This window comes from Thalassophryne amazonica, chromosome 10, assembly GCF_902500255.1.
Source record: "Thalassophryne amazonica chromosome 10, fThaAma1.1, whole genome shotgun sequence".
NCBI lineage: Eukaryota > Metazoa > Chordata > Actinopteri > Batrachoidiformes > Batrachoididae > Thalassophryne > Thalassophryne amazonica.
Window position 1 is genome coordinate 5,984,504 of NC_047112.1, and position 21,568 is coordinate 6,006,071.

General features: G+C 40.6%; 1 protein-coding gene across 1 annotated transcript in view; it reads left to right on the forward strand.

Moving 5' to 3' along the window:
* Nucleotides 1–21,568, forward strand: part of kifap3a (kinesin-associated protein 3a) — a 50,897-nt gene that overhangs the window by 18,292 nt on the left and 11,037 nt on the right. The window contains 4 exon segments of the mRNA XM_034180779.1: nt 7,439–7,601; nt 15,859–15,959; nt 20,337–20,445; nt 20,555–20,667. Coding sequence (XP_034036670.1) covers nt 7,439–7,601; nt 15,859–15,959; nt 20,337–20,445; nt 20,555–20,667 — 486 coding nt within the window.

Sequence of the window (21,568 nt, forward strand, 5' to 3'; positions counted from 1 at the left end):
CAACAGTCATGTGACCGGTTGAAAGGCGATGGGTGACATTTTACTGTTTAATAATATCTATACAGACAACTGTAACTACTGCTAATAAAAATAGCCATTCTAAATATCCTTTATTCACAACTGGAAGTTACAGTAGTGTTCAGAATAATAGTAGTGCTATGTGACTAAAAAGATTAATCCAGGTTTTGAGTGAAGCATGGTGGTGCAAGCATCATGATATGTATGTAAGTTTGTCAGGAGAACTTCTGTCCTTTCAGTACATACTTCCAACAAACCTTCGTATCTTAAAACTCAAGAACCCTAAAACTCTCCAAATCAAATTTTTTGTACATTAATACTGTGAGGTCAAAGCTCTATGTGCCAAAAATCATGCATTTCTGACATTTATAAATGACTTTTTTTAATGAATTTTGGGTTTCAAGTACAACCCCAATTCCAATTAAGTCGTGAAGTTGTGTAAAATGTAAATAAAAACAGAATACAATGATTTTCAAATCCTCTTCAACCTATATTCAATTGAATACACCACAAAGACAAGATATTTAATGTTTAAACTGATAAACTTTATTGTTTTTGTGCCAATATTTGCTCATTTTGAAATGGATGCCTGCAACACATTTCTAAAAAGCTGGGACAGTGGTATGTTTCCCACTGTGTTACATCACCTTTCCTTCTAACAACACTCAATAAGCATTTGGGAACTGAGGACACTAATTGTTGAAGCTTTGTAGTTGGAATTCTTTCCCATTCTTGCTTGATGTACGACTTCAGGTGTTCAACAGTCCGGGGTCTCCGTTGTCGTATTTTGCACTTCATAATGCGCCACACATTTTCAGTTGGCGACAGGTCTGGACTGCAGGCAGGCCAGTCTAGTACCCGCACTCTTTTACTACGAAGGCACGCTGTTGTAACACGTGCAGAATGTGGCTTGGCATTGTCTTGCTGAAATAAGCAGGGGCGTCCCTGAAAAAGACGTTGCTTGGATGGCAGCATGTGTTGTACGTTTGGATGTACGTTTCAGCATTGATGGTGCCATCACAGATGTGTAAGTTGTCCATGCCATGGGCACTCACACACCCCCATACCATCACAGATGCTGGCTTTTGAACTTTGAGCTGGTAACAATCTGGATGGTCTTTTTCCTCTTTTGTCCAGAGGACACAATGTCCATGATTTCCAAAAACAATTTGAAATGTGGACTCATCAGACCACAGCACACTTTTCCACTTTGTGTCTGTCCATTTCAAATGAGCTCAGGCCCAGAGAAGATGGCAGCGTTTCTGGATGTTGTTGATGTATGGCTTTTGCTTTGCATGATAGAGTTTTAACTTGCACTTGTAGATGTAGTGACGAACTGTGTTACCTGACAATGGTTTTCTGAAGTGTTCCTGAGCCCACGCGGTAAGATCCTTTACACAATGATGTTGGTTTTTAATGCAGTGCCGCCTGAGGGATCGAAGGTCACGGGCATTCAATGTTGGTTTTCGGCCTTGCCGCTTACATGTAGAAAGTTCTCCAGATTTTCTGAATCTTCTGATTATATTATGGACTGTAGATGATGGAATCCCTGAATTCCTTGCAATTGAACATTGAGAAACACTGTTCTTAAACTGTTGGACTATTTTTTCACACAGTTGTTCACAAAGTGGTGATCCTCACCCCATCTTTGCTTGTGAATGGCTGAGACTTTTGGGGATGTTCCTTTTATAACCAATCATGACAGTCACAATTAGTGTCCTCAGTTCCCAAATGCTTATTGAGTGTTGTTAGAAGGAAAGGCGATGTAACACAGTGGTAAACATACCACTGTCCCAGCTTTTTTGAAAACTGTTGCAGGCATCCATTTTAAAATGAGAAAATATTTGCACAAAAACAATAAAGTTTATCAATTTGAACATTAAATATCTTGTCTTTGTGGTGTATTCAATTGAATATAGGTTGAAGAGGATTTGCAAATTATTGTATTCTGTTTTATTTACATTTTACACAAAGTCCCAACTTCATTGGAATTGAGGTTGTAAATATTTGACCCCAATTGGAATTGGGGTTGTAGGAAATATACCAAAAGCCCTGAAATGCTGAGATCACCTGCCAGATGGCGGCAAAGGTTGCTCAAACCTGCTGCTTTTCAGCGGCAGGAACTGGGAGACTAGTCAGGATTGAAGGAAACATGAATGCAGCAATGTACAGAGACATCCTGGATGAAAACCTGCTCCAGAGCGCTCTTGACCTCAGACTGGGGTGATGGTTCGTCTTTCAACAGGACAATGACCCTAAACGCATAGCCAAGATATCAAAGGAGTGGCTTCAGGACAACTCTGTGAATGTCCTTGAGTGGTCCAGCCAGAGCCCAGACCTCAATCCGACTGAACATCTCTGAAGAGATCTGAAAACGTCTGTGCACCGACACTCCCCATCCAACCTGATGGAGCTTGAGAGGTGCTGCAAAGAGGAATGGACCAAACTGTCCAAAGATAGGTGCACAAGCTTGTGGCATCATATTCAAGAAGACCTGATGCTGTAATTGCTGCCAAAGGTGCATCAACAAAGTATTGAGCAAAGACTGTAATTGTTATCCACAAGAAGAACCCACTACCTTTAAGTATTTATTGGGATTGTGCATGATGGGAAATTTTTAATCATTCATCAGTTTCTCCAGACCTATGACACTGAGCAAGATGCACATTAACAGGAGGCGTTTGTTCAACTTGAGTAAAAATTTAAAGCAGCAGCAGTGATGTTATTCAAAGTGCAGAATTTGAGGATTACTCGGCCTTGGTGAAGGTGTTTGTTCTGTATCTGCTTTATCACTTCTCTATTCAAACACTCCCAGTTGAAGCCACATTTATGAAGCTTCAATCTAAAAGAAAAAAAAAACTTTAGAAGGTCCACTTTGATCCCTTGGCGGTAAGATTCTCACTTTTCAAACTTCCCCTCGTCCCCCCCCCACCTGGTTTCAATCCCAGTTTGTGGGACTTGATCAAAGCCAGACCCTTGTTAGGAACTGTTTTTATCCCCTTGTTTCAGCTTCACTATATTTTTGATTGAGATTAAAGGAGCCTTCAGACGTTTGCATGGATCCACTTCAGCAAACATCCAAAAGGAATCGGAATGTTCCAACAGCTTTCATTGATTAAGTGTATCAGTTTATACAAAAGAAAAATAGTTCCATGAAAGGAAAAAAACAAGTTTTTAATCACATTTTAGTGTGGAGCGTCATCAGAGTTTGCTAACACAGCAAACATGGTGTCAGGATCAGCCCGGAGCTGATGGACGTCTGATAAGAGTTCCTCCTCCTCCTCCTGCTGCTGTCGCTAATGGAATGGAGAGGTTGGTGGTAATTGCCACAGGCTGCAGCTGATTATACTGTTCGTGGTCTGGTCTGATGACTGGAGCTGGTTTTGCACACAGTAGCAGCGAGCACGTTTTAACTGGGAGCAGGTTGAGCCTCCACGATGACGTCTGCCTGCGGCGAGACCACAGGAGAGACCAACAGACATGTTAACAAACAATGACGGTGCGACACCACAGTGTCACAGGAAACACTTCCACTGTCACACTTCAGTGATGGAGGGCTCACCGTTATCGGCTCAACGCCTCCACCTGCCTGCAGGTCAGAGGAACCTGCAGCACTTGAGGTCAGAGCCAGACTTCAGTTTATGTGGATGTGTGGTCAGTGGTGCTTGCATACAAATTTGATTATTTAATCTTTAATTACAGTGTAAAAAAAAAAAAAATCTAAAATGAATTAATATATCAGCTGGCTTTGGAACACCTCGGGATCCCCCAGGAAAACTTAACGCACTTGGCCTACATTAGGGAAATTTGGGGTGAGCTGCTTCATCTACAGCCACTGGATAAGCAGCAGCAATTAAATGAATGAATGAATATTACAAAAAATATGCCCCCCGCCCCCCAGAAAAATGTAAACAGAAATACAGTCTCTGTGGCAAGTGTGGACCCATTGAGACTAATAATTAGTACTAGTTACCATGTTTACAGCTAAGGCTGGTAAAGGATGGTTACAGTTTCAGCCTTTGTAACCTTTGGTGTTCCTGGAAAAAATACAGATCTTATTTGGTGTATTATACATTAAAATTGGTCAAATATGCATGGATTAATTTTCAGAGTGAGCAACCTTTTAGCAACAAAACATACGGCATTTATGGTGTGTTGCATTTTTCATCTGATCCCCCAACCAGTCCCAACAGAAGACTGCCCCTCCCTGAGCCTGGTTCTGCTGGAGGTTTCTTCCTGTTAAAAGGGAGTTTTTCCTTCCCACTGTCACCAAGTGCTTGCTCACAGGGGGTCGTTTTAACCGTTGGGGTTTTTCTGTAATTATTGTATGGCTTTGCCTTACAATATGAAGCACCTTGGGGCAACTGTTTGTTGTGATTTGGCGCTATATAAATAAAATTGATTTGATTTGATTTGATTTGATCCTTAAGAGGACTGCATTTTCCAGAGAATAGGTTGCACGTTTTTGTCCTTTCTTCTCGATAATTATATATAATTAATAAGAATAATAGCTCTTTATTTTTGGATTTTTTTTGCATTGTTGTAGTTTAATTTTTATTTTTGCCATTTACTCTTTTATTATTACAGTTTATTTTGTTTAATGTTTTGATTCCTGGGAAAGTACTTTATAAATAGTCATTATAATTATTATTAATAATGACAAGGTTCAATCCATGTTTTCAGGTTTCCATTCAGTATTCTCAAGATTTCTCAAGGTTCAAGCTGTTAATTTATATATATATATATGTATATATATATATATATATATATATATATATATATATATATATATATATATACATACGAGGGCTGTCAATAAAGTATAGGTCTTTTTTATTTTTTTCAAAAACTATATGGATTTCATTCATATGTTTTTATGTCAGACATGCTTGAACCCTCGTGCGCATGCGTGAGTTTTTCCACGCCTGTCGGTGACATCATTCGCCTGTGAGCACTCCTTGTGGGAGGAGTCGTCCAGCCCCTCGTCAGAATTCCTTTGTCTGAGAAGTTGCTGAGAGACTGGCGCTTTGTTTGATGAAAATTTTTTCTAAACCTGTGAGACACATGGAAGTGGACACGGTTCGAAAAATTAAGCTGGTTTTCGGTGAAAATTTTAACGGCTGATGAGAGATTTTGAGGTGATACTGTCGCTTTAAGGACTTCCCACGGAGCGAGACGTCGCGCAGCGCTCTCAGGTGCCGTCGTCAGCCTGTTTAAAGCTGAAAACCTCCACATTTCAGGCTCTATTGATCCAGGATGTCGTGAGAGAACAGAGAAGTTTCAGAAGAAGTCGGTTTCAGCATTTTATCCGGATATTCCACTGTTAAAGGAGATTTTTTAATGAATATCGTATGTATATATATATATATATATATATATATATATATATATATATATATATATATATATATATATATATATATATATTAATCATTATACTACAGAAAATATAGTAGTTTTGTACTTTAATTTGCATGAGATGCCTGTTGACGTGGAAACTATAGATTGTGACTTTACTGCCATGTTATCACAGCTGGTAGAAATTTGCTTTTGTGCAACTACGAAAGCAAACACAGACAAAAACACTTCCACCTAATAAATAAATATACCTAAAAACACAATATAACCCAAATTATAAGTCATGTCAACTTTATTTGTCAATTCTGCAATGCATACACCGACATAATGAGATTTGAAATTTGGTTACTCTCAGTCTCCTGAACAACACAGAACAGTCTTATGGAGAGCTGTCACAGCAGTTGTCTTTGTCCTTTCGGCTGCTCCCGTATTGTTCGGGGTCGCCACAGCGGATACAGTCAGATCGGTATTTGCCACAGGTTTTAGGCCGGATGCCCTTCCTGATGCAACTCCAGTGTTACCTGGAGAAACACACACAGCTGCTGGTGTGCAAAGAGGTCTCCCATCCAAGTACTAACCAGATGCTGCACTGCTTAGCTTCTGAGATCTGACAGGATCAGGCTGACACAGAGCAGAATGGCTGCAGCCGTCACAGCAGTAAGAATATAAAATAAATATTAATAAATTGTTTGTGCTGCTGCATGCAGTTCTAATTATTAAAATGCTTGTAAATTAGTGTTCAAATATCTAACAGCCTCAGGATGTGTGTTGTTCCTGAGGTGAGATGTTGCGAACCAAAGACTCTAGAATTGCTTTCTGGGGGAACAGAAGGGTCAGAGGTCACCCCTCTACACCTTCCACCTGATGCATTTTGTGTATGTGAAGGAGACAGAAGGAAGGTCAGAGCCCACTGTCACCTGTCAATTGTCCGTTGACTGAGAAGGTGAAGGAAACTGTGGCTTTGTGAAAGTGCCACATGGTGTCCCTGTTTCTAGCAAAACAATTTTCAGGTGGCACAAAAAGTAAAGCCTTTGTTAAGCCATGTTAATTATGTAGGAGATGTTCACGTCCTGCATCAGAGTGGGAAATTTAAAAGTATCAACCCTCCCCACTGTCTGTATTTATGACCAATGAGGGGAGGACTGCTGGAATTATTGTGAGTTATCAATGTTTAAAAGCAGGTTATGAGCCTTGCACCACTCCATTAGGAACTCCACCTTAACTCTATAGTCTGATTCATTCCTGTTCTTTACTGTATCATCAGTCTATTTACAAATTTATTTTTATGGAGTGAAAACAGCAGAGTTGACAGAACTCAGCCCTGTGGGACGCCACTGTTCACAGACCAAGAGAAAACATTTCCCATCATGACCACCTGTTTCCTGTCTGATAGAAAATGTAAAATTCAGTTGCATAGTAACCTTTTTAACACCTAGCTCTTTTTACAGCCCAGTCTCACGTTTTTTTTTTTTGTGCTCCTGTGACAAAATGAGTCAAATTTTCGTGATTTTTTTTTTTAATTCACTATTACTAACCCTATTCCTACCCCCAGCCCTAACCTTAACCATAACCTAATCTTACTCCTTCCCCCACCCTCACCATAACCACCCTGACCCCCCCCCCCCCCCCCGCTTCACTTTTAATTTTGTGCACCATCACAGAATGAATTACAATGAAGTTGTGCTGCCGTGACGAAAATGAGGCACTTTTCATCACAATATCACAAACCAATAGATTAATGTATATTTCGTGCTGCTGAATCATGACTTGCCATGAGGCCAGGATGCTTTTTTACCAAAATTGTAGCAACTTTAAATTTAGACCATTGTAGCAACTTTAACTTTAGAATTCTTGTGTGATAAATTAGTTTGTAGAATTATTTAATAGACAACATTTCCACAATGCGTGTGTTTTGTGTTTTCCTGCTGCCTCACAACAGCTGTTCCTGATTATGTTTTAGTAATTCTACAAACAAACCGGTTTCCTCAGATTAATATTGACGTGTCTTCATACGTTAATCTGTTTGTTTCAAACATGCAACTGAACAAATTGTCATCCGCAGGCAGACATGCAGACAGTGCAGAAGCTGGCCACGCTGCAGCCCCGCGAGCACGAGGCGCTCCTGGGGACTGTCTTAGGCCTCCTGTTCAACCTCTCCTTCGACACGGCTCTGCGCGGCCACATGGTTCAGGTGGGACTCATTCCCAAACTCTCTTCCCTGCTCGGTAATCCCTTTTTGTGTTTGTTTCCACCTGTTCATGTGTGCTGCAGTGTTTAGATCTGTTTTATTGTTGTATAGTTACTCACTTTGATCTGATCAGTAGAGGTCATGACCTCTGGTAAGGTCTGGATGGTGGGATTGGTGTCTTTGTACCAGCTGACCCACAGTCTCGTCTTCTAACTGTCCTGTTGTCTGCAGGGAAAAGAAGCCAAAGTCAAAGTGATTTTGTGACACGGTTTGTTCCGCACAAGCAGCTTCAACAAAGTTGCAGCCGTGAGCGGGTGTGATATTTCAGTCTGAAGTTATACGATGTGTGCGACATGCTTTCTGAATGAGCGAGCCCCAACTCTCTGAAGACCTCTCCGCCTCTCCGCCTCACTCCTACAACAACATTTGTGCACAGGCTTTGGCATGTTATTCTAACAAATACATTATATTAATTACGTGCTGTTACTCGAGCTTTCCCCTGAGAGGCTTCAAACGGCCTCTTCACGATGATTCTGACCGTGTCACATAACCTCTCTGATGAGCAGACGCACCAATCACGTGCAGCCCAATCTCTGGAAGTCACTTGCCTAATAGCTGCTGTGAAAAACCCTGCAGCTGCACCCGCACAGTGATAACGGTAAACTGTAAGAGCTGGGAGGAAAAATCCCCTCTGCTGTCGCCTCAGCATGTGAGAGCGTTTCTAATATCAAGCAGCCATTATAGGCAGAAAAACACAATCAGGTCACAGAGCACACTTAACATCAAGATAATATTTGAAAACTGCAGAAGTCTTTATCCATCTGCATTACAAAGATTCAGCAGCTGCAGGTTCTGTGGTCCAACTCGAGCCAGACGTCACCTGAAGCACATCGAAGGCTGAACAGAACTGTGAGAAAAGCACCTGGATTCTTCAGGTTGTGACGTTTAACCTGAGAGGGTGTAAGTCGTGTCTGTCTGCAGGGTTCGTGGTGCAGATAGAAGACAACAATATAAAAAAGGACCCAGAAAGCCAAAATAAGGTCTTTTTCTCTGATTGTACTGAACCACGATAATAACATTTGAATTTAAGGTCGTTTATTATTTTTTATTTCTTAATAAATAAAACATCTGACACACAGGGTAAATATATTTTAATTACAGTGTAAGGGCATTCTAAACAAAATTTAAAATATATATATATAAATATATAATATAAAATATATATTAAATGTGGCTTAATGAAGGAAAATAGATTAATATATTTTCTATAGTTAATGCTTGATATATGTATATATTACATTTAAATACTGCTTGATATTTTATATAATTACAGACCAAGTGTATTTTAAATTCATGAATAATTTTTATACCACAGATAAAAACAAATACACTACTCACATTTATTAAAGGAGCAGATACAAATTTTAGGTTATGTTATATAATTTGAAGTGAATAGACATGAATTTAATAAATGTTTTGCTGGCATACCGAGCTGCTTTGTGATGGAATAATCTTCAGATTTGATTGATTTGGGTTATTTTGTGGAAAAACTGCTAAACCACCCAAGAATACGCATAAGTAACAAAAACAAATTCATACACAACATTAAACATTAATCAATAAGATGTCAATCCCAGGCACACATTACAGTACACAGGTGTAATCTTATGAAGGTTAGGCAGTTTTGAATTAGTCTGGGGTGTAATTGGGCTTTAGCTCTCCCACTAACCACCCCTCAACAGTCTGGGTTTTTTTTTTCCTGTCTTGTGTTTTGAACACTTAATGGCACCCTCTCCTCACTCATAAAGGATCCTCCGTCTTGCGACCTGCACACTGAGGTGGCTGACCAGGTCTGAAGCAGCTCAGAGCCCTGCGTATCTGCATGCACCTCGTATTAGTTGAGGTAAAGTTTTGCTAATGAGAAGCACATGTTGTGGCTGTTTGCTGCCTGTGCTGGAAGGTCCAGAGCAGAACGCGGCGTAGCTTTAACTTATTAAAGGCAGTAAAATTGATGCTTCCTCCTGTTTTCCCAATTAAAGCTAGAAGCCGTCCCTCGTCGGACATCTTTCTCCCTCCTGTGATTCCAGAGGTTCACTGAGCACATCTGGATCCAATAAACAGCGATAAGGCTCCCCGTATGGCTGCTGACCGAACACGGCTGGGACCAGATTTAGCTGGATCTGGTTTGGGCTGGTCGGCATTACAGGAGGTCTGTCAACGGTTCTGGTCCAGTGAGGAACCTCTCTCTTAACACTTCCCTTAATGAAAAGTCCCCGGGTCAAACTCTGGTCTGAACTTTATTAATGTTTTCTAGAGGACTCCTCCTCCGGTCTTCTTGCCCCCTAGCTGTGGTCAGGGGTCAAACTCATAAAGGTCCTGGGCTCGCTGGCAGTCCAACACTCAATCCATTCTGCCTTTATGTCTTTCATGTTGCCGTTGATGCTACTCTTTGATAAACTCACAGTTATCCCCGTTTTCATTCTTTTTGACTCAAAGTCAATAAAATATGTTGAATGTTCTCACCAATTCAGTTTGATTAAAGTTGATCCTTTCAAAACACACACATCTGTAATTACAAATTTAACTCACAGACAGCCTGAGTTTACTCACTGCCGGTGAAAGTGAAAAACACTAAAGTGGTGAAACATGAGCAGTACTTTTAAGTACTGGTGGTGGGGCAAGTGGCAATTTGTAAAGACTAGCAAGATAACTGGGTGTCGGATCTCATAGACATTTATGGTGCCTAATTTATCTTGGATTAAATCAAATCAAATCAATTTTATTTATATAGCACCAAATCACAACAAACAGTTGCCCCAAGGCGCTTTATATTGTAAGGCAAAGCCATACAATAATTACGTAAAAACCCCAACGGTCAAAACGACCCCCTGTGAGCAAGCACTTGGCTACAGTGGGAAGGAAAAACTCCCTTTTAACAGGAAGAAACCTCCAGCAGAACCAGGCTCAGGGAGGGGCAGTCTTCTGCTGGGACTGGTTGGGGCTGAGGGAGAGAAGCAGGAAAAAGACATGCTGTGGAGGGGAGCAGAGATCGATCACTAATGATTAAATGCAGAGTGGTGCATACAGAGCAAAAAGAGAAAGAAACACTCAGTGCATCATGGGAACCCCCCAGCAGTCTACGTCTATAGCAGCATAACTAAGAGATGGTTCAGGGTCACCTGATCAAGCCCTAACTATAAGCTTTAGCAAAAAGGAAAGTTTTAAGCCTAATCTTAAAAGTAGAGAGGGTGTCTGTCTCCCTGATCTGAATTGGGAGCTGGTTCCACAGGAGAGGAGCCTGAAAGCTGAAGGCTCTGCCTCCCATTCTACTCTTACAAACCCTAGGAACTACAAGTAAGCCTGCAGTCTGAGAGCGAAGCGCTCTATTGGGGTGATATGGTACTGTGAGGTCCCTAAGATAAGATGGGACCTGATTATTCAAAACCTTATAAGTAAGAAGAAGAATTTTAAATTCTATTCTAGAATTAACAGGAAGCCAATGAAGAGAAGCCAATATGGGTGAAATATGCTCTCTCCTTCTAGTCCCCGTCAGTACTCTAGCTGCAGCATTTTGAATTAACTGAAGGCTTTTCAGGGAACGTTTAGGACAACCTGATAATAATGAATTACAATAGTCCAGCCTAGAGGAAATAAATGCATGAATTAGTTTTTCAGCATCACTCTGAGACAAGACCTTTCTAATTTTAGAGATATTGGGCAAATGCAAAAAAGCAGTCCTACCTATTTGTTTAATATGTGCATTGAATGACATATCCTGATCAAAAATGACTCCAAGATTTCTCACAGTATTACTAGAGGTCAGGGTAATGCCATCCAGAGTAAGGATCTGGTTAGACACCATGTTTCTAAGATTTGTGGGGCCAAGTACAATAACTTCAGTTTTATCTGAGTTTAAAAGTAGGAAATTAGAGGTCATCCATGTCTTTATGTCTGTAAGACAATCCTGCAGTTTATCTAATTGGTGTGTGTCCTCTGGCTTCATGGATAGATAAAGCTGGGTATCATCTGCGTAACAATGAAAATTTAAGCAATGCTGTCTAATAATACTGCCTAAGGGAAGCATGTATAAAGTGAATAAAATTGGTCCTAGCAAGGAACCTTGTGGAACTCCATAATTAACCTTAGTCTGTGTAGAAGATTCCCCATTTACATGAAGAAATTGTAATCTATTAGATAAATATGATTCAAATCACCGCAGCGCAGTGCCTTTAATACCTATGGCATGCTCTAATCTCTGTAATAAAATTTTATGGTCAACAGTATCAAAAGCAGCACTGAGGTCTAACAGAACAAGCACAGAGATGAGTCCACTGTCTGAGGCCATAAGAAGATCATTTGTAACCTTCACTAATGCTGTTTCTGTACTATGATGAATTCTAAACCCTGACTGAAACTCTTCAAATAGACCATTCCTCTGCAGATGATCAGTTAGCTTTAGAACTACCCTTTCAAGAATTTTTGAGAGAAAAGGAAGGTTGGAGATTGGCCTATAATTAGCTAAGATAGCTGGGTCAAGTGATGGCTTTTTAAGTAATGGTTTAATTACTGCCACCTTAAAAGCCTGTGGTACATAGCCAAATAATAAAGATAGATTGATCATATTTAAGACCGAAGCATTAATTAATGGTAGGGCTTCCTTGAGCAGCCTGGTAGGAATGGGGTCTAATAGACATGTTGATGGTTTGGAGGAAGTAACTAATGAAAATAACTCAGACAGAACAATCTGAGAGAAAGAGTCTAACCAAATACCGGCATCACTGAAAGCAGCCAAAGAGAATGATATGTCTTTGGGATGGTTATGAGTAATTTTTTCTCTAATAGTTAAAATTTTATTAGCAAAGAAAGTCATGAAGTCTAGTTAAAGTTAAAGGAATACTCGGCTCAATAGAGCTCTGACTCTTTGTCAGCCTGGCTACAGTGCTGAAAAGAAACCTGGGGTTGTTCTTATTTTCTTCAATTAGTGATGAGTAGCAAGATGTCCTAGCTTTACGGAGGGCTTTTTTTATAGAGCAACAGACACTTTTTCCAGGCTAAGTGAAGATCTTCTAAATTAGTGAGACGCCATTTCCTCTCCAACTTACGGGTTATCTGCTTTAAGCTGTGAGTTTGTGAGTTATACCACGGAGTCAGGCACTTCTGATTTAAGGCTCTCTTTTTCAGAGGAGCTACAGCATCCAAAGTTGTCCTCAAAGAGGATATAAAACTATTGACGAGATAATCTATCTCACCCACAGAGTTTAGGTAGCTACTCTGCCCTGTGTTGGTATATGGCATTGGAGAACATAAAGAAGGAATCATATCCTTAAACCTAGTTACAGCGCTTTCTGAAAGACTTCTACTGTAATGAAACTTATTCCCCACTGCTGGGTAGTCCATCAGAGTAAATGTAAATGTTATTAAGAAATGATCAGACAGAAGGGGGTTTTCAGGGAATACTGTTAAGTCTTCAATTTCCATACCATAAGTCAGAACAAGATCTAAGGTATGATTAAAGTGGTGGATGGACTCATTTACATTTTGAGCAAAGCCAATCGAGTCTAATAATAGATTAAATGCAGTGTTGAGGCTGTCATTCTCAGCATCTGTGTGGATGTTAAAATCGCCCACTATAATTATCTTATCTGAGCTAAGCACTAAGTCAGACAAAAGGTTCGAAAATTCACAGAGAAACTCACAGTAACGACCAGGTGGATGATAGTTAACAACAAATAAAACTGGTTTTTGGGACTTCCAATTTGGATGGACAAGACTAAGAGTCAAGCTTTCAAATGAATTAAAGCTCTGTCTGGGTTTTTGATTAATTAATAAGCTGGAGTGGAAGATTGCTGCAAATCCTCCTCCTCGGCCCGTGCTACGAGCGTTCTGGCAGTTAGTGTGACTCGGGGGTGTTGACTCATTTAAACTAACATATTCATCCTGCTGTAACCAGGTTTCTGTAAGGCAGAATAAATCAATATGTTGATCAATTATTATATCATTTACTAACAGGGACTTAGAAGAGAGAGACCTAATGTTTAATAGACCACATTTAACTGTTTTAGTCTGTGGTGCAGTTGAAGGTGCTATATTATTTTTTCTTTTTGAAGTTTTATGCTTAAATAGATTTTTACTGGTTGTTGGTGGTCTGGGAGCAGGCACCGTCTCTATGGGGATGGGGTAATGAGGGGATGGCAGGGGGAGAGAAGCTGCAGAGAGGTGTGTAAGACTACAACTCTGCTTCCTGGTCCCAACCCTGGATAGTTACGGTTTGGAGGATTTAAGAAAATTGGCCAGATTTCTAGAAATGAGAGCTGCTCCATCCAAAGTGGGATGGATGCCGTCTCTCCTAACAAGACCAGGTTTTCCCCAGAAGCTTTGCCAATTAATTAATGTTAATTTTAGTGACCTCCGATTGGCGTAACCGGGTATCATTACTGCCGACGTGAATTACAATCTTACCAAATTTACGCTTAGCCTTAGCCAGCAGTTTCAAATTTCCTTCAATGTCGCCTGCTCTGGCCCCCGGAAGACAATTGACTATGGTTGCTGGTGTCGCTAACTTCACATTTCTCAAAACAGAGTTTGTTCCTCGGTGGGTGTGTCGTCGAGTGGGGAAAAGCGGTTAGAAATGTGAACAGGTTGGCGGTGTACACGGGGCTTCTGTTTAGAACTACGCTTCCTCCTCACAGTCACCCAGTCGGCCTGCTTTCCCGGCTGCTCGGGATCTGCCGGAGGGGAACTAACGGCGGCTAAGCTACCTTGGTGCGCACCGACTACAGGGGCCTGGCTAGCTGTAGGATTTTCCAAGGTGCAGAGCCGAGTCTCCAATTCGCCCAGCCTGGCCTCCAAAGCTACGAATAAGCTACACTTATTACAAGTACCATTACTGCTAAAGGAGGCCGATGAATAACTAAACATTTCACACCCAGAGCAGAAAAGTGCAGGAGAGACAGGAGAAGCCGTCATGCTAAACCGGCTAAGAGCTAGTAGCTGCGCTAAGCTAGCGGATTCCTAAAAACACACAAAGTGAATAATGTGTAAATAATTTAGAGGTGATTCAGCAGAGGGAGTGCTTTAGTTAAGGCACGTGAAGATTACACTGTGAAACAAATCGTTATCTAGTTAACTAGATCAATCTAACTGCACAGATTAAACAGCTAACAGATACAGAAAAACACTGCTGTGCTCCGGAACAGGAAGTGATACAATACCGCAGTGAGAGCCAACCACCAGTCCGCTGTTAAACCGCTGTTAAAGCCATCAACAGCATCAAAGACCAAACTGAGTGAGATTAAAGGCATCTCTAATACCCACAAGCCCACCTGCAGCTGACTGAGCTGAGGTTGCAATAACAGACATTGATCACATGACCCGTGGCATCCTCAGTCTGCTGTCGAGAAGTGAAAAGCAAAGTATTATAATATATTGTGTTTTTACAAAAGTATTACTACTTTTATACGTTGGTGGAGTGTGCTTTCAAATAATGGCACAGATAATGGGGAAAATCAAACATTTGGTGGTACAAACTGCCAAAAATAGTACCTGACAAATCTGATCAATTGGCCACTTAAAAATCCAAGATGGTGGTTATTTTTAAGACACCCATCTATGTCTCACGTCCTGTCTACCACACTGTCAAAGAACCTGGGTCCTGACCACCAGGGTAATGTTAATATTCAAGTGGTCAATTGACCATATTTGGTAAGTAGAATCTTGGGGAATCATCATGCAGATTTGCTGCTTCTATCAGCATTTACACGACTTTACTGTAAATTTGATATTATCTGCACCACTAAAATAAAAAAAACAAACAAAAAAAACATGATTCTGTCGTGCATCAACTTTGTTTAAAGTACGATTATCTAAAAACAGATCAAAGCTTATGATTGGGGGTGGGGGGTGGGGATTTGAGTGGTTACCTATGTAGTAAAATTAGAAGCTTGTCTGTGAACAGTTTCCTGGTGCCAACTTGATTGGACAAATCTGAAGCAGGATGAAATGCTTGCCTTTTTCAGACCGGTGCAGCTCCACGCTTAACCTTGAAAAGTTGTTTTTTGTCTACTAAACTGCCTGAGAGGCCAGACAAACTGAGAAACTGCAGCCGACTGCTTCTGATTTGACACCAAACGCCAATTGACCTCCAACAGGAACCGCTGTTAAAAAGGCCATTCAGCCCATTAATATTTCAAAAAACACACAGCTCTCCTAGATGTGGTCATTGGCATCCCGGGGAGTGTTACGGCACAACAAGTCATTCATCCATTGACTTTCCTCCTCCCGTGTTTATGTTGCAGCTGATGAGGACCAGAGACAGCTCAGCATGTGCATTCTATACCACATCAGCATGGACGACAGACTCAAGTCCATGTTTGCCGACGCAGGCTGCATACCGCAGGTAAGGCTGGCTAATGTACGCTGTAGGAACGCCAACACAGGAACATTAGCATCTGCAGCTAGCGGCACTGGGGAATTTGTGCATGAGAAAGGGAGAGCGAGAGGGAGGGACACACACCACATCTGGAACCAAACCCACCAGAGAACTGCTGCTTAGTCTTCTTGTACACGGTGATGACAACTCTGTTTTTTCTCCTCGCCCTCGCTTTCCGCTGGGCCTGAAATGATCTTTGCAGCATTTCACTTTGTAGCACTAAAGCGCTCTTAATTGCCTTGATAAGCGGAACACCTCTTAAATAAAAAGACCCCAGTGTAGAAACACTGTCTAAAATAAATTGAATTATGGAAATGAAAGGTCATTTTTCTGCTTCCCTTCGGCTGGATTCTGTCATCTTTTGCTGCTAAAGCTTTTGTTTAAGTTCAGCTCACTGCTGATTGAGTTGACCGGGTCAGTCGCGCCTCTCATCATTGGCGATTAGCTAAACGGGCGTTGTGTTTGTTTGTTGAGATTGGGTATAAATGTTGACCAGATGTGGTCAGGAGAGCAGGCCGTTTGTCCAAAAGGTCACACAGCCAGCAGATTTGGATCCCTGCAGCCAAAAGGATGCTGGGTAGCAGCATGACAAGGATGTGACCTCAGACCTTACCCTGAGGCACGCTCACTTTCGTCTTGCTTTTCTCCTCCACCTACGGGGATCCGTGTCTGGTGATGTTTTATAGCGTTATTGACGGCTGCTCAGAAGAAACAAACATTTGAAGCTGTCATCTCAGGTACTACAAAACCTGCAGTAGGCACATTTTAGTATTTGATGACATTACCCATGTAATAACTAATGAAGGTACCATATTGTCCAGAGGGTAAGTCACACCTGTGAAAAAAAAATGCATGTGAAGAGGAAAAAACATATAAAAGTCGCATCAGAGTATAACTCACAGCTTTTTCCTGTATGAGGAACTCAGTTTGTAACACAGTAGTTCCCTGGGGGCGGGTTTACCAACAAACAGCAACTTGTGCACACCAAAGCCTGTGTTGTTACTTAAGACTTAAAAATAATCAAAAATAAGCGATATGAACAAATAAATAAATGCACAATGGGCAACACATTGTATGTTATATAACATAGTTTTGGACAAAAGAAACCATCAGATGGGTAGGCAGGGATTGGTGGCCCACAATGTTGGAAAGACTACAATAAAAACGTAAGTCCATTTACATTTTTATCAGCTCTTTAATTTGTGATTTTTGCACATTTTTGTGATATACTTCATTATTGGTGTTTATTCTTTATTGAAGTTTGTTTTGTGCTTTGATTCCTGGGAAAGCCCTATATAAATAGTTATAATAATAATAAATGCATGATTTTTTTTTTTGGAATATATGTCACACTGTTTTTTGTTTTACTAGTTTGTGAGGTACAGTGAAAAAGGTACTCTGGAAAATGTATTAATACAATATGTATGCTAAACCATTTACAGTCTATTATTATTGTTATAATCAATCAATCAATTTTATTTATATAGCGCCAAATCACAACTAACAGTTGCCCCAAGGCGCCTTATATTGTAAGGCAAAGCCATACAATAATTACATAAAAACCCCAACGGTCAAAACGACCCCCCGTGAGCAAGCACTTGGCGACAGTGGGAAGGATATATATCTATATATATCCTTATATATATTATATATCTGAAACTGAATAAAGAGTATTACTTTGAGCGCAACACCACAAGTCAAGCCCGGGAACACACCCTGGTACCATAGTGTCTGGCAAGTATATATCTAATAAGTACATATGTAAGTAAACTGAAAGGATAGTCCCTTATTTTTAGTTTAAAAGAGGTATACTACTAGTAAACCTGGATAATCATGGTTAGTTTATTTGTTATGTACTCATTATATATATAATTGACAGATTATACTTAAAGTATACTTAGTTTGTAGCGACAAGTATACACAAAAAAAATCAAAATGTGCTTGGTGTATAAGTGCTCGGGATAATGAGCGTTGTCAGTTCATGCACATTATATTGGTTTCTAGTGGTTAAGGAGGTGGGCTGTCAACAGAATGTCCTTGGGTCAAATCCTGATCACATTGATCTGACTTGTTTTTTTGTTTTTTGGAAGAGGATATCAATCGTTGATGCACCATGATGTTGATTCAATATGGTACATTGACATCAATAAAAACATTCATTTTTGACATAAGGTTGAGTTGACATTACTTTGCCCACTGGGATGGACTACTTTTCTACAGTACTCTTCCATCTTCTATCAAACACATATAGTCCTTGCTTTAAGTCACTGGTTAACATCCAGGTTTCACAACCACATAGAAAGAGAAGAAGCACATGTACTCTGAAGAACTGGATGTTCATCTGCAAAAATATCATGAAACATTACCATCAACCAGCAGCTTCAGAACTCCATAGGTTCTTTACAGGTGTCTCTGAAATTGTCTCCAGGATAGTCATGAACAACAACACTGACTGCTCGCTCAGTTTTTCATGTGTTGCAGTCACAACATCCATTGATTCCACAATGACCACATTATTGTCCATAAAGTCAGTGTCACTGAACATTTTGTCACCAAGAAACTGAACAGAAGTACGAGTAGGGGTGCTACTATTTTGCAGAATTAAATGCTGCAGTGTATTACCCCCTTAAAAATATGGGGATGGTTATCATGAACAAGAAAATGCATATCATTAATCAAATGACCAAGTCTAACCCCCCAGTACATATCTCCTGAAGTCAAAACCCCTCAAATCATGCATTTTATTTCTTCTTTTCATGTAATGCCATAATGCACCATCACACTCATACACTGCAATGACACATGCAGGCAAGCAGCATGTACAGTTGTTGTGAACATATCTGAGCCTTGTATTTTTGAAAGGAATAGACTAGACGTGGTCAAAGGAGAAGGAGCACATGCTTTCCTGTGATGGACAATACGTGTCAGAAGTGTGTCTGACCACACCTCGTTTTTAGACCAACACCACCACAAACCAACTCAGTGCACTCAACTCACTCAATCAGTGCCTTTCTGATCATCAGCACAGCATGCAAAGAAGTCAGTATTTACAGCTGTGCTCACTGAGGGACCCCTGAGGACACATTAAGATGGGGGGGGGGGGTAAAAATGAAAACAATCACAAGTTGGTGTCTTTATCCTCTTTAACGCTTTCTGTGCTTTTAAATCTTCTCTTTTTATCACCTTCTCAGCTCACAGGACGACCTGACGCTTTTCCAGCTGTTAATGGGGTCGCACATTTATGGGGGGGGGGGGGGGCGATGCTAGGTGGGGGGTTTCTAGAACACGTGTGGGGTGGGGGGTGGTGGTGGTTGTCAGGCGTGAAGAAAGAGAAGCTATGACAGAGGTGGGGTTGAGGGTGCCGGTGCTGATCAGACTGCGGCGTGGCTCTGTGGCCCTGATGGGGCCTCTTGTGGCTGTCTGTGGTAAATAAGCAGAGGCAGGTGCCAGAGAGTCTAGACAGGGCTGATTTGGGGGTCCGGGGCCCCTGGTATGTGATACCTTAGCCAGGGCCGACCCAGCCGTTCTCTTTTTCTACGAGTCCTCACAGAGAGGCAGAGCACCCCCCCTCTTTCCTGTTTAATGTTAAATCAGCTCAGGACAGAGGCGGTTAGGCCTGGATCAACTAACCTTTGTCTTTTCTAGTCCTCACTCACACTTTGTGCAAACCCGCACGTTTGAACGCGTTCATGGGTCCAAACGTCGTGGTTCTGTTTATCAAACAGAACTACACTTGAAAGTTTTCATGTTTGAGCCCAAAATAAAACAACAAATATACAAATAAGATTAGTGAGACCATTTTTTAAAAGTGTACCACTGGAATTGAAAATGTTTTTTGTTTTTTTCCCTTCTAACTTTCTGCACTGAATTTAATCTTGTTTCAGCACACTTTAAACTCTAGTTTCCTGATTTATGTCTTTAATCATAGCTAAGAGAATGAGGTGTGTTTTTAGGACGTTCATTGAGTTGTTTTCTTGTAATTACAGATGGAAGTGGTGACTATATTGTTTTTCCAGAAATATGCAGACACAGTTGACTGGTAATACGTCATGGTGGTGCATTCAGGTGCTGTGTTGAAGAACAGAAAACAGAGTTTTACATTAAGCAGCACTGTAATCCTATTTTTGTTATTTTAGAAAAACCAGAGGTCATCTCTCCACAAACTGTCACTGGAGTCGTGACATTTCATTATTTAAGTTTCACTGCATCAGACATAGAGAAGGTGATCACATGACCACAGCGCACTTCTCTGCATTGTGCTGTTACCACCAATCACACTGCAGGCTAGCTGTTAACAGCTAACACGAATTCATGAAATAATCTGCGCAACTTGTGTTGTGACAGCTGATGAAGATGATGTTTGACTGTGGAGCTGATCAGATGGACATCAAGCTCATCTCACTCTGCATCAGTCTGGCTGCCAACAAGACTAACGCACAGGTCATCTGTGAAGGTTCGAGCTCCACTCTGCTGCAGGAATAAAAAGGCAAACACACACACATATTTTGTTGCAACCTTTTTCATTTCGGCGTCAGTGCATTTCTTTGTCTCTGGTCTCCTAGGTAAAGGTCTGAAGATGCTGATGAAGCAGGCAGTGAAGCTGAAGGACCTCCTCGTGATGAAGATGATCAGAAACCTGTGTCAGCACATGGGACCCACCAAGATCCTCTTTCTGGTCAGAACTTATTTACACTGTGGCTTAGTTTTAATCCAAAACCAGCAGCATCTAGATTTGATACTACAGAGATCACGTGATCACTGGTGTTTTGTTGTTTTTTTTGTTTTTTTAGTAGAATTGTGCAAAAATGTTTTCAGCCTCCCTTCAGCGCAGTGGAATCATCAATTTCACGCACCACAAATTTAGCATTAATCAGCTTCTGCACCATTTCATTTTGCCATAAATGTCTGTGTAGGTTCTCAGTCATCCATAAATTGCTTTTGCCATAAAACAAGACTTTTTTTTCAGTTTCTCACAAGATAAAAACAAGTCCTCTCTGTCTTAGCTGGTGTCCCGTGATGGACAGTCAGCAAAGTCAAATGTCCCACAGCTCTGATGTGCACAAATACTTTAAGGGTGATTCTTAGACTACGGGCACTTATGTCCTTTGATCATATTGTATGAAAAACAGAAAAAAGGGGAAATTTCACACTTTTATAGTTATCTTTACAATGAAAGTGTGTTAAGAAATTTGTTCTAGTAGTCTATGATGACTTTTTCACCTTTTTGCAGCATCATTATATGCAAATATTGCTGTTTTGTGCTTGTCCCACACCCAGACTTTTGATCTTCAATGATAAAAATGAATGGTAAAGAAACGTTTTTTCTAATGTTTTAAAATATCTCTGAATAAAATATCAGTAAAATAATCAAAACATAATTGGGGTATTCAATGTCATACAACTGTTGTGATTTTTTTAAACAAAATGTAGTTGTCCCACACTATTGCTATAATTTCCACCACAACACTGTAATGTCCATTTAAACAGTTTGTATGAAAGATTGTTTGGGTAGTTTCTATGGAGATAAACAGTGACATCAGAGCACATGTATATAGCGCCAAATCACAACAAACAGT